At 35.9% G+C, this 14,781-nt stretch overlaps 1 protein-coding gene across 6 annotated transcripts in view; it reads left to right on the plus strand.

Moving 5' to 3' along the window:
- LOC123678788 (diacylglycerol kinase eta) overlaps window positions 1-14,781 on the plus strand; it is an 85,859-nt gene that overhangs the window by 52,518 nt on the left and 18,560 nt on the right. For all 6 annotated transcript variants that reach the window (XM_045616010.1, XM_045616005.1, XM_045616006.1 and 3 more), the window contains 4 exons: window positions 537-667; window positions 1,012-1,207; window positions 4,055-4,146; window positions 9,428-9,630. In XM_045616010.1, the coding sequence (XP_045471966.1) occupies window positions 588-667; window positions 1,012-1,207; window positions 4,055-4,146; window positions 9,428-9,630 (571 nt within the window). In that variant the 5' untranslated portion in view covers window positions 537-587. The remainder of the gene's footprint in view (window positions 1-536; window positions 668-1,011; window positions 1,208-4,054; window positions 4,147-9,427; window positions 9,631-14,781) is intronic.

Here is a 14,781-nt window from a genome sequence, read left to right on the forward strand (position 1 = left end):
AAAAAATTGCTTCATAACTCCTTATCAAGATAAAAAAAGATAAAAAAGAGATTTTGTAAGAAAAACATCGGTATACAGAGTATTCCAATGATTTTAATATTCGAAAAAGAGAGTATATTTGAATCAAAGCATGTTCATTTCATTGTAAAGAGGATGATATTTCATTAACGATGAAAAATGTTATCAGACAAATACGACTACGGTTGCAGCAGCATAACTTGAAACATGAAATTCTCTAATACGCACATTTGCGGCTGAATGTCCTCGATAACTTCACCAATCCCATCTTAATATCTTGAATCGATTATAAAATATTGACATAGACTTTTTTTTTCATGAGGCCCCAAAGTAAAAAGTCTAAAGGTGTTAAATCACCAGATCTCGGTGGCTAATGCGATCATCGTTTTTTTTTGGAACATGAAGATTCATAAGATTATCGTAGCTTCTAAATTAATCATTAAAATTTGAAACGCAAAAGCTGATCTAGCTACATTGCAATTCGGTATTTAAAAAAAAATTATTCTGATATTTTTCAGGTGATCACACCTTACAGATCCCTGGTTTTATGTGCAGAATCTCGACGTGAGATGGAGGAATGGCTTGCAGCATTCAACACTTCATCCCAAACACAAGATCAAGCTGATCTACTCTCAGGAAGACACCATTGGTGAGAATATTCATTTATTTTATCGTCATTCACACGATACCATAAGATTTTAGTTCGAAAACTCTACTAGAGTTACTGGTCCATAATTTCTTTGATTATTTCGAAATATTCATTTATCATTAATCTCGGTGTTTCTTTTTTCCTTTGCAATGTTCTTACATAACTTGAATTCTGTATGATTTTTTTTTTATTTTCATTGAATGTTTTCGAATTTTGATACAATTGGGATTGAGCAAAATGACTTTCAGATAGTCACTTTTCACATAGGTGAAGTGAAATTTGAATTTTTGGTCTACTAAGGTAATTTTTGGTAGAGAACATGAAAATAACAAATTTTTTTTCAGGTATGCAACATCACATGCACGTCCCATCTATTGCAACGTTTGCAGAGATGCGTTAGGAGGTGTCACAAGCCATGGCCTGTCTTGTGAGTTGTGCAAATGCAAGGTGCATAAAAAATGTGCGACGAAAGCGCTGAACAACTGCAAATGGACCACTTTAGCCTCTATAGGAATAAATATTATAGAAGAATCCGATGGGGTAAGTGCTCAAATGATGAATACATTTCAACGTTCAATATTATTTGAAATTTTTATTTGTAAACTTTCGTTTAAAATTTTCTTTTGATTTTGATAGCTGCAAGTGAAACATTTTCGAAAAATTGAAACTGACGATTGTAAATGATCCTCGATTAGAATGGAATTTGAAGAGATTTTCAATGGGAATTATACATTTTAAAATCGTTATAATATCAACACTGCGTATAATTTCTATGTTCAGTGTGTTACGCCTCTTAATCATGGAAAGATACAAGCTCCCACATACTTTAGGAATTAATAAATTGTTTAATTGAAATAAGTGCTCATTTGTGAATACTGAGAGAAATTTAAGAAAAATTCTTAAATGAAATTAATCAATCAAACGAATTACTATTCGTCGTATTGTAGACAAATTTGAAAATGGTACCAAGTACGGCTCAGAAATTGGTACCTTGTATCCTAAAAGAAAAATTTTCTTTCAAATTGGTCTACAATACCACGAATAGTGAGTCTATTAACTGAATAATAAGGAACTCCATGAATTTTTCTTGAATTTACAACAACTTCTAAACGTTGTTGAAGAGTGTACCTTTCCATACAACACACATATACACAAATGACATAATAAAAATAATACACAGTGTTGCCATTAAAACCATCTGAAATTGCTTCATATCTATTGGAAAATGATGAAGCATCATTTTCCCGATAACTAATAAAAATGAAGACGGCGTCTTCAAACAACCCTTGTTTTTCTGAAACTCGTAAATCGTAAATAACCTTTTAAATTTTCCCCGCGACGTTCAAAGGCGTGTTTTATGAAGATATCGAATTTCAGTGTTCTCATTTCCTCAACTTGAGAGTCCATGTTTTCCGCTTAATTGAAAACGTGATCTCGCCAAGTTATTCAGACACTAAATTTCCGAGTAACTTCCGTCGAGCAATAAAATTCATATATTAAAAGGATCGAAAAAATTCATAGATCCATCGAAAAGTTTCAACTCCGCGAAATGAATAATTTAATCGAATAACGATCGAGGAAATTATCATAAAATCATTCCATCTAAAAATCAACCCGGCTGTGTAATTCCAGAACTGACAACTAAAGGCTGATATTAATATTTCATGATCCGCTCGATGCTGCACTAAAACCCCTTCCATATAAACCATTTATGGGCAAGTTTGGCGGGCTTCCCGCATCGAATAATTTTACGTATTCATCGTTATGCAAAACACGATGATTTTATATCAGAAATTCGTGGCTACCTACAGATGAAAATGAGAGAGTATCTACTAAAAATGCACCTGATCCTGCCGGATATTCAATATTGTCGAGGACTAGTGCGCTATTCGCAAAAAAAAGTCGTAAAAATTCGCATATTTCCATTTAGTATTCGAACAATATGAGTTTATGAACAATATCGATAATAAAGGGAATCATCAAATTTATATGCGATATTCACATTAACGATTGTCTCATTAAAACGCTCTTAGGATTTTCATTTGGATATTTCAACGACTTTCATATTCTCGTGTTTTTTACGGTTCTGGTAAATGTCAATAATTCTGCCGTTTTTGTGTTCAAGATTCATTTCAAATTGACATATCAATTTATGTCAGTTTGGTCGTTCTTGAGATGTCTAAAAATAATGGTATTTCTAGTCTAGTTGTAATAAGAAGTCTCGAATCCCTTCGGAAATAAAGGCTGTTGAACTTGAATTATTTTTTTCAGTTGGTATAATATATGGTATTTTTTTCGAGGTATATAACTTTGAGTTGGCATTACTGTTCAAGATGGCGACCGATTTAACAGCTGTCAAGTGATTCATTCTCAGTTTGGTTTGGCAATTCATCATGAATAAACTCACGCCTGAACAACACTTTCAAATAGTGCAATTTTATTTCGAAAATAATGGTTCTGTGCGGAATACGTATCGCGCACTACGTCCATTTTATTTTGTTTAGCGATGAAGCGCACGTCAACAAACAAAACTGCCGCATTTGGAGTGAAGCTAATCCTCAAGTGTATGTCGAAACACCGTTACATCCAGAAAAACTGACTGGTGCTTTATGGGCTGGTGGAATCATTGGTCCGTACTTCTTCAAAAACGATGATGGCCAGAACGTTACAGTCAATTTTGATCGGTATAGAGCCATGATTACTAACTTTTTCATTCCTGAATTGAACAACCATGATGTCCAGGAGCTGTGGTTCCAACAAGACGGCGCAACATGTCACACAGCTCGTGCCACTATCGATTTATTGAAAGACACGTTTGGTGACCGCCTAATTTCACGTTTTGGACCTGTGAATTGGCCTCCAAGATCTTGTGATTTAACACCGCTAGACTACTTTGTGTGGAGCTATGTAAAGTCATTGGTCTATGCGGATAAGCCACAAACCCTTGACCATTTGGAAGACAAAATTCGCCGTGTTATTGCCGATATACGGCCACAAATGTTGGAAAAAGTCATCGAAAATTGGACGTCCAGATTGGACTACATCCGAGCCAGCCGTGGCGGTCATATGCCAAAAATCATATTTAAAATGTAATGCCACAAGATTATCTTGCGGATAAATAAAATTTATGTCAATCGAATAATCCATCGTTGTTTTATTGCAATTTAAAGTTCTATAGCTCTAAAAAAAACACCCTTTACAACAGCCTGTATCTCCAAAGAGATTCGAAATAGGAAGATTTTTACTTGAAAAAACTTCTCTTTTCAACTGGGACTATCACTTCATAAAGTTAGGGCCTGGACTTTTGAACTGCCCTGGCACATTTTTCTTATATAGATTGTATGAAGTTAATTTTAGTGAATGTTTTTTGAGAAACTTTCCTTTCAGAACCTTACCATGCCTCACCAGTGGATAGAAGGCAACCTGCCAGTTTCTGCCAAATGTCAAATATGTGATAAGACGTGTGGATCAGTTCTAAGGTAATATTTTTCTTTTTATTTTTGATATTGTGGTTCCAGAAAAGTATTCGATTACGTGATTCAAAGAAACTTATTCAAATGCTGTTTGGATCGAAGAAGTTTCGTGTACAATCAGTACATTTCTTCTTTTCATCTTTACCGTTTAATAGTCTAATTTTCAATAGATGAAAAATTAATTTTTCTTTTCACAAGTCAATTTGACCCTTGTCACCTGAGGATTCTATTATAATACCGGAACACGTGTTGTGGTTGGGGATCCAATTTTGATGAAAATCTTGTTAATTCGATTCCCATCAGTTCGATTATGGATTTTCATCAAGTGCTGGCCAGTTCAATTAACTCAAGATAATTGAATAATCTACTACACGGGACAAATGAATATTTTCGCTAATCGACGGTAATTGTCACAAATATAATTAATAGCCACTACCGAATTATTTGTCGCATTCGATTGGAATTTTGTGTCAACATATCAAACGGCTTCAATAAATAAACTTTTTAAAAAATCATGTTCATAGCTCTTTGAGCAGGATGTTCCAAAAATTTCAATCTGTGTCCAAATTATAAATAAATATTTCGTCCTTTTCAATTAAATCAACAGTGTGTATTCATGTTCAGTAGGTTATGTCATTTAATAATGAAAATATACGGGCTTCAACAACTTTTAGGAATTTTGATTGTGATAGGTAATTTGTAAATACTTTCAAATAATCGCTATTGGAAAACCCATTACTATCGTATCATTCCATTTAATCAGTAAAATTACTATTATCTACTATAAAAGGAATTTTTATTCCTGAGAAATGTACGCAAAAAACAACTAATCTTCGATTCTGACGTATTTCATTTGAAATGATTGATGGAACAGGTACCGTTCCAGGTTGTGGGAAAAAAAAAAAGATAAACTATGATTTCCCAGAAATGTGTGGTGGGTAATCGATATTGAGTAATAAAAAAAGTGGGTCAAGTGCCAGTCAACCTCGTGCTACGAAGGCTCTTTCCTGTTTAATTCCTTTGGTCGGGGTTGGCAGGTGATTGGCCCTCTTTCAGGAGAATACTTGAGATGCCAGCACTCCTTTCATCGACGATTTTGTTTGAGAATATGGACAGCTATGAAAATCGTCTATTCTATTCGAAAAAAATACGTACGAAGTGGGGTATTGCCACGATAAAATTTTTTTTTACGATGATAGCACATTTTCTATGACCCATGAGTTCTAGAGAACGAAAAGTTGTTTTCTTTCCTTACATAAACATTCATTTCTGAAAAAAATGATGACATTGATACTTCTAAAGGGTGTTTTCTTCGAGGTATATAACTTTAAGTTGACATTTCTGTTCAAGATGGCTACCGATTTAACAGCTGTCAAGTGATTTATTCTCAGCTTGGTTTGGCAATTCATCATGAATAGATTCACGCCTGAACAACGCTTGCAAATAGTGCAATTTATTTCGAAAATAATGGTTCTGTGCGGAATACGTATCGCACACTACGTCCATTTAATTTTGTTTAGCGATGAAGCGCACTTCGGGTTGAATGGCTACGTCAACAAACAAAACTGCCGCATTTGGAGTGAAGCTAATCCTCAAGTGTATGTCGAAACATCGTTACATCCAGAAAAACTGACTGTTTGGTGCGCTTTATGGACTGGTGGAATCATTGGTTCGTACTTCTTCAAAAACGATGATGGCCAGAACGTTACAGTCAATGGTGATCGGTAAAGAGCCATGATTACTAACTTTTTCATTCCTGAATTGAACAACCATGATGTCCAGGAGCTGTGGTACCAACAAGACGGCGCAACATGTCACACAGCTCGTGCCACAATCGATTTATTGAAAGACACGTTTGGTGACCGCCTAATTTGACGTTTTGGACCTGTGAATTGGCCTCCAAGATCTTGTGATTCAACACCGCTAGACTACTTTCTGTGGGGCTATGTAAAGTCATTGGTCTATGCGGATAAGCCACAAACCCTTGACCATTTGGAAGACAACATTCGGCGTGTTATTGCTGATATACGGCCAAAATGTTGGAAAAAGTCATCGAAAATTGGACGTCCAGATTGGACTACATCCAAGCCAGCCGTGGCGGTCATATGCCAGAAATCATATTTAAAATATAATGTCACAAGATTATCTTGCGGATAAATAAAATTCATGTCAATCGAATAATCCATCGTTGTTTTAATGCAATTTAATGTTCTATAGCTCTAAAAAAAACACTCCTTACTTATACTTCTAACAACTTCGACATACAAAAAGTTTTCCAATAAAAGGTTTCTTCTTGATATGAAAAAACGCATATATTTTGAGCTCAAATTTTTCAGTCTGTTTCACCAAAACTGGCCGAAAAGTTGCTTCACAATGACCCAAAAGACTTCAGAATTTTCACCATTTTTGTATTGAATTTTCTCAATTTTACTCTTGAAGCGTGTATCGTTCCATTCTCACCAACGATAAATGTCGAAAAATGACAGCTTAAAAAATGGCAGGTTTTCAGATAGCGGGCTATCAAAAATGAAACTTCTCATTGCAAAGGTTTAGAAAGCACTAGTTGATCTATTCATGAGAGGTATTTTAGAAAGAACTAGAAAATCTATTCAAGGGATTGTGGAAATTTTTCGTCGATTCGTTGACAGAACTACCCTTTATATGAATGCATGAACTCAATACTCTGGTGCTTTTAACCCCATTTTAACAAAGCCTCAACGATAATTTCATCCCATTCTGAGTTATTCTCTAGACATTTACCAAATAATGATAATGGCTTCTTATTCCCGGGAGATATTATATTGGTTGTATTAGGGAAATGCTCCAAATTTCCAAGTTTGGGATGACTGTTGTAATTTGTTCAAATAACAGTTCAAACTCTGTGGAGTGAGCATTGTTTACTAACCATTAGCAGAAGTTTATACTTGTGAAGAGTGATTTAAACGTTCATTGGTTAAATATTAGGTTCAAATACTGGAAAAGTTTGTTCAGAAAATTGTGTTTTGGTTAGTTTTCTTTCGATGATCTGATTTGAAAGGTGAAAAAAAAAACAGTCTGGCATAAATTGCTCAAAAATACATAATATGATGATAGTATTTTTTCTGATATTTTGAAAATGACATATCAGTAAAAAGGACAATTGTGTAACTAAAATTTTACAAAAATTCCGACCAATTTCTTCAAGACAATTTTTTAAATGATCAATAATCGGGCCTTTTTTGACAGGATTTATACAGAGTGTTGCACCGTTGACGCGACACTCTATTATGGTTAAGCCACAAAATTTTCAAATCACACGCCACATCAATGGTGGAACACCCTGTATATATAGTTTCGAAATTTTCATCCTCCATATTAATCTATCGTTCCGACCACAATTTATATTTCAATATAAGCAGGGTTGGTCATTTCTAGCTAATATAAAGAAGATATGTATTCATCCGATAACCAAGTCCACGGGTACAAAGCTGCGGGTAAATTTATACGATATTAAAGCCGCAATTTTCAGGTAGAAATTCATCGGTTAGTAGATTGCTTTATCGATTTCCGATAGCCAGTTTAATAATTGAAATATGAAGGGAATTTAAACTCGAATAAGAATGACTCGTATCAGGTCGAAACCATAAGTGGATTGAATTTATTCCCAAATTGAGCTAAACACGTAAAATTTCGAAAAAAAAAAAATGTTTCTAGTGTCTCTCACTTATATTTGAAATATTCCGTGAATTGTAGTAAAAAATTTAGCACTGCGTGAAATATGCAGTATTTTTTATATTCCACTCGCATCCACATTTACATTTTAATTGAAAAATTCAGAGTACGTTTTTCTCGTGAGTTCCCCCCCAAGGCTTTTAACATTGAAAAATAAACGAAAATGAATAACCGTCGAAAATAAATCACGTTTCTTGGATTCCTTATCCTTAAAGGAGTCTATTCCAACGTGGATTTTTTTCTCTCCCAGAATCGATTAGAAAGAGAATTGCCTTGAAGTGGCAGCACTGCCGAGCTGAGATTTCGTGGCTATTCACATATTGCACACTCAACTCATATATTGACCCGTCTTGTAATGGGGAAAAGATGGATTGAACATTTTATGAGGCTTTCACCGTAGGAATCCTTAGAGATTGGCCCGACCCGAAAGTTTCAGGGGTTATGGCTACTTTCCTTGGGGAAAGTCCGTTAATATTGATAATCAAAACTCTAGCCTCATATGAATATTATATAGGGGTTTCTAATAAAGAGGGTACTATTTCAAAGGGTTCCCCGATAATTTTCAAAACTGTTATTTTTACTGTTAGCTTTCGAACCGTTATTTTTAGAACTGTTATTTTTCAAACTGTTATTTTCAAGTTATTTTTTGGACCGTTACTTTTTCAAACCGTTATTGTTGAAACTGTTATTCTAAAGAACCGTTATTTTTAGAAACTTCAATTTCTGATCAATGATTTTTCGAACTGTAATTTTCGATTTATTGTTTGGACCGTTTTTTTTCAAACCGTTATTGTTGAAACTGTTATTCTTAAGAACCGTTATTTTTAGAAACAATTTCTAATCAATAATTTTTCGAACTGTTATTTTTCTAACAACCCCCCTGTTGTTATGATTATGGCACGACACTTTTGAGTTAGCAAAGAGTTTTCACTGTGTTGCCAAATTTCTCCAAAGGTGTACTTTTTAGGCTGCAGTACAGATGGTATTCGTACTGAAACAGCATCGTCAACAATCCCACAATAGTCAGAAGCTCTTTGTGATATAAATATGCGCCACTTTGAGATTCTTTTTCAAGACACTCTCGGGCTTACATACAGACAGAAAGGGTTTCTGCTTGCTAGACAGTGGAGTTTAGACTCCGAAGAATGCATCGCCAGAATTTGAGTTCCCTCTGATTTTGAACTATACAAATGATATTTTGTTAATTTGAGAAATGTGAAATCCACTTCGATGGCTCTAATGTCCGTTATAAAGAATCTTTCAAAATCAAGTATTGCGACAAAACTTTAGATATTGCGTCGACATACACCTAGGGATTTCCTAATTGCTAGGTGTATCTGAATTCCTACTGGCATAACATGTCGAATGAAATTAATCGTCTTCAGTTTACGAAAATGACAAAGTGTTTGTCCAAACATCGTTTGAAGCAAATGGAAATACTCGTAACGTAGATAAAACTGATCTTATCTAACCCAAAAATGTCCCTCACCTTCACAAAGACCCTAAATCCCGCCACAACCCAATAATATCTTCACCTAGTCGATAACCATCATGTTAAACGTCTCCCCAATTGCAGGCTACAAGACTGGAGATGTCTTTGGTGCCGGGCAACTGTCCACACGCAATGCAGACCAGCCCTACCCGCTGCTTGTCCCCTGGGGCCGGCCAGAGTGAGCGTGGTGCCACCCACTGCTCTGCATTCTATACAGGACGAGTCTTGGGAGGGCGTCAGACCGCTGGCTTCCTCTCCGCTCCTCGTTTTCGTCAATTCCAAATCTGGTGAGTAAACAACTGGAAGTAACGTTCTTGTTGCGACTTTGCCGACCGCACGCAAGATAACGCGTACGCCACTGTTTGTTTTGGGGCTGTGTGCCTTCTGGAGTCGGCTAGAGTTAATTGGCTATGATATGGGGGCGGTTGAAATTCGGTTTTCATTATCAGACAATAGCGTTATTAGTTAGGCTAGGAGGAGAAGACAAGGAAAAGATATCTCAGACTTGGCTAGATGATAAATAGAATTGAAGAACCCAAGTCTTAGACTTGTAGAATAAAACTAAAGTTGCCTTTTATATTTCGGCAATTGGCAACTATGTATGATGACTAAATGCCCAAAGCGACGTTACCATCATGGAGTAACATACGAAAGATCTGCAAACGAAATGCAATAGAATCATCAACACTCTCTAGTTATAATTTTCGACTCTCCAATATTGTTTAACCATAATCTATTGTTCTTTCGAAATTGGCTTCAGAAGTTTCAAAAACATTTGATATTAACCAGGTTTTTTTAGTTAAACAAACTAAGACTCATGAAATCTGAAGTATAAACACTCTGACGGAATCTTCCTGGTTTTGCTCATTTCGAAAAGTTTCTTTGGAACTGCGAAGTCTAAGAAGTATCTAGATCTTAACGAGAATATCCTACATTCTGCAGATTATTTGTGGGGGAGGAAAATACTCCGGGTCACCTGGTGACGGAGTGCCTCGCAATCGCTAGCCAACTCAAAAATGCTTTGGAAAAAAGACTTGTAGAAGTGTAACCTCCTTGAAGCCATTCCAGATTTTACATGAACATTTGACCGTGAAAAGATATTATCGCGTTGAATCCCTTATAATTTGACAATAGTTCATAAAGAGGCTCGTGTCAATTGGTTCAAAGAAATACTAAAAAAAAGTTAATAGCGATGCTTCGAAAGACGTTTATAAGATCGTGACTGGTGACGAATCTTGGATAAATGCATATGAACCCAAAACTAAACAGCTGTCAACCATATGGATCTTTTAATATGAACCAAATCCAAGGAAAGTTGCTTGTACCGGAATCACTTCGAAGGAAATTGTCACATTTTTCTTCTCAATAACCGGACATATGGCTACTGTAGCATTAGATCAACGTAGACCAGACAATTCTGAGTTATATACGACCATTTTTTCACCAGAAATGTTTGCAGAAATACAGAAATAAAAAGCACGCAGATAAATCATCCTTCATCATGACAAAGCTAGCTCTCACACTTCGGCTCAAATGAGTGAATTTCCGAGTGGTCGAAACGTCGAATTGATGGGTCATCCGCAGTATAATCCTGATTTAGCACCCAATTATTTCTTCTTGTTCCCTCACGCAAAGAATAAATTGCGTGGCTAGCGTTTTTCAACCTTCTGGTGAAGGGACAGTAGCTGCCTTCAAATTGTATGTTTAGGAGCTACCAGATTCGGAGTGAAAAAATTGTTTTGAACATTGGGTCAAACGCACGAAGCTTCTTAATTTATATCTACAAAGTATTTTTCTATATATTCCCGAAATATAGAAAGCAATACTTTCTAAATGATAAGTCAATTCTCAGTATGACGCACATTTCTAAGTATCATCAACGAAAGTTTTCTGTGAAGAACAATCATTTAGATTAACTTCATCTGATACCAAGAAACTATTTCATCCATGAAGTAATAACCTTTCATTATATAGATATCGAGTGCTCTTTTCGTGAAGATATCAGAAATGTCTCAATTTTCTAATTCGTAGAATAAGATAATGAAGGATTAATCGAAACTGATGTTCGATATTGGAAGTTCGAGGAATTCAACACGAATTGAGTTTTCCATTTCTTGAAATAATTTATCGTCCAACAAATGAGACGGAACTGTAGAAAAATGTTATAATGAGGACGTTCCAAATGCTCATCATCCCATCCAGAACAAGAAGAGATGATTAAAATTAGAGATTGACTTGAACTTTTCTTTAATAATGATCGAGTGTTCGATTTCTCAATTAATAAGAAAATGAAGACGAAATTTTAAGTATTTCCGAAGTATAACAAATCCATTTATTATCTATAGGTAGGAAAACATTTGGAGACTTTATTGTTTCTCAAAATGTTCTCCATGAAGATTAATACACGTTTTCATACGTTTAAACCAGTTTTCGAAACAATTTCTCCACTCCGAATCAGGTATCTCCAAAACATGAATTTTGAAAGCATCAACTATTCTGGTCAATACCAGAAGAGGAATACCAATTGCGTGGCAAGCGTTTTTCAATAAAAACGCTCGCCATGCAATTTATTCTTTGTGTGAGGGAACAAGAAGCAATAATTGGGTGCTAAATTAGGATTAGGTATACTGCGGATGACCCATCAATACGATGTTTTGACCACTCGGAAATTCACTTGTTCGAGCCGATGTGCGAGAGCCTGCGTTGCCATGGTGAAGGATGATTCATCTGCTCGATTTTTATTTTCTATTCGACACAAACAATACAGGTAAACAAATGGTCAGTATCACTCAGAATTGATTGATCTACGTTGCTCTAATGCTACAGTAGCCACATGTCCGGTTATTGCGAAAAAACATGTGACAATTTCTTCGAAGTGATTCCAGTATAAACAACTTTCTTTGGGTTTGATTCATATTGAAAGATCCATATGGTTGACAGCTGTTTAGTTTTGGGTTCTTATGCATTTATCCAAGATTCGTCATCAGTCACGATCTTATAAATGTCTTTCGAAGCATCGTTATTAACTTTTTTGAGTATTTCTTTGAACCAATTGACACGAGCCTCTTTTTGAGCTATTGTCAAATTATAAGGGATTCAACACGATAATATTTTTTCACGGACAAATGTTCATGTAAAATCTGGGATGACTTCAAGGAGGTTACACTTCTACAAGTCTTTTTTCCAGAGCATTTTTGAGTTGGCTAGCGATTGCGAGGCACTCCGTCACCAGGTGACCCGGAGTATTTTCCTCACCCCCAAATAATCTGCAGAATGTAAGATATTCTCGTTAAGATCTAGATACTTCTTAGACTTCGCAGTTCCAAAGAAACTTTTCGAAATGAGCAAAACCAGGAAGATTCCGCCAGAGTGTTTAAACTTCGGATTTCATGAGTCTTACTTTGTTTAACTAAAAAATCCTGGTTAATATCAAATGTTTTTGAAACTACTGAAGCCAATTTTGAAGGAACAATAGATTATGGTTGAACAGTGTTGAAGAGTCGAAAATTATAAATACAGAGTGTTAGCAATTTTATTGAAACACCTTGTACCAGGAAAATAAAGCGTTTGCTTTCTTGATAAAGGCTGTTTCTTCTAGTCCTATATTTTGTGATGATTATACCAGTTCATCAAATCCTTTTTTATTCTTCGCTGATGATTGGGTAAATAATTACACAAATTTAAAGGTTTTTTTTTCCCAAACATCATCATACAAGAAATCCCTCATTTTCTTTTGTCCTCCAATTAAGGAACATCCTGTATACATTGAAATTCTCACAACAATTACAATGTGCCACAAATTCTTCGAAAAGTGAAAAATCGTAGAAAAAACCTTATCGAATTTCATTTTAATAAGAATACGTTAAGCTTTTAAGCTTCTTCGATATGAATACAAAAAAAAAGTGGCGTAGTAATCAATTCCACGGTCTATTCAACGGTTGAATGCAAAAGCGAGCGAGAAAGATAGAGAGGCGGCATCTGAATTCCAAAACAGGTGCACGAATTTCATCCTCCCTCCAAACCTCCCCCCAAATCGTCCAATAGCGATTCGCTTTGGGGTTGATATAGCCCCTCGGAATTGATTTATACAGAACGTATGTATCCCTCAATGGTATCACACAAAGGGACGCCTGTGTATGGGATAAGAGTTTGGCTCTCTCTCCGAGTGACGAATTATTCGAGTAGTGGTGCTCTACAGCGGCCGAGCGTTCGATAAAACACGAGATCAAGAAGGCTCCGGGAAGTATATAGCGGTGCTTTTAACGTCTTATAAATCTTCTATTTTATACCGAACAATGAATATCTTTACTCTAAGGAACACCCGGCTGTATAACTTTCGCCTTTTGAACACTTTATTTCCTTTTACTTATTAATCGCAACCAGAGAGAATTCGAAAAACGTAAAAGTGAACTTGGCTTAAGGGTGTATACTGCCTTTCTCACTAAGTTCTCGGTGCAGATTTATTTTCATTTTGTGCTGAAATCACTAGGTCGATTCTTGAAAGAAACCTTCGCATGGCAGTTCAGAATATACTCACTGATTTTTTCCACAAAAAAGTATAGTTTTATTTGATTGAACTGCCATATTAGGCCAATTGAAAAGTCACCGGTCTGATGCACAGAAGGCGGTGCTAGTATTGAATCCATGCGATTTTTAGTTAGTACCAGCCTTCAAACGATACGTGTGAAATTTTGACAGCAGTCCTACCATTAGTTTGGGAGATATTGCGTTGGGAGTGTAGCTACTTTTGTTATTTGAAAAAAGAAAGATTTTCGTGTGCTGATAAATTATTGCTTTTTGAAGGGGAACAATGCAGTTGAAGCAAAATCTTGGCTTGATGAAAAGTTTTTGGGGTCTGCACCAGGAAAATCAACCATCATTGATTGGTATGCTAAGTTTAAACGTTGTGAAATAAGCACCGAAATCGGCGAACGCAGTGGACGCCCAAAAGTGGCTGTCACCGACACGAAAAAATCAAAAAAGTTCACAAAATAATTTTGAATGACCGTGAAGTTAAGTTGATCGAGATAGCAGACATTGTGAAGATATCATCTGAACGTGTACATCATATCATTCACGAATATTTTGTACATGAGAAAGCTGGGTGCAAAATGGGTGCCGCGTGAGCTCACAATCGATAAAAAGCAACAACGTGTTCATGATTCTGAGCAGTGTTTAAAGCTGCTTAAGTGCAATAGACCTGAATTTTTGCGTCGATATGTGACAATGGATGAAACATGGCTCCGGAGTCCAATCGACAGTCAGCTGAGTGGACTGTACAAGATGAACCCAATCCAAAGCGAGTAAAAACACAACAGTCAGCTGGCAAGGTTATGGCATCAGTATTCTGGGATGTGCAAGGTATAATATTCATTGATTACCTTCAAAAGGGCTGGACCATCAATAGCCATTATTATATAGCGTTATTGGATCGTTTA

This window comes from Harmonia axyridis, chromosome 4 (assembly GCF_914767665.1).
Source record: "Harmonia axyridis chromosome 4, icHarAxyr1.1, whole genome shotgun sequence".
In the NCBI taxonomy this organism is placed as follows: Eukaryota; Metazoa; Arthropoda; class Insecta; order Coleoptera; family Coccinellidae; genus Harmonia; species Harmonia axyridis.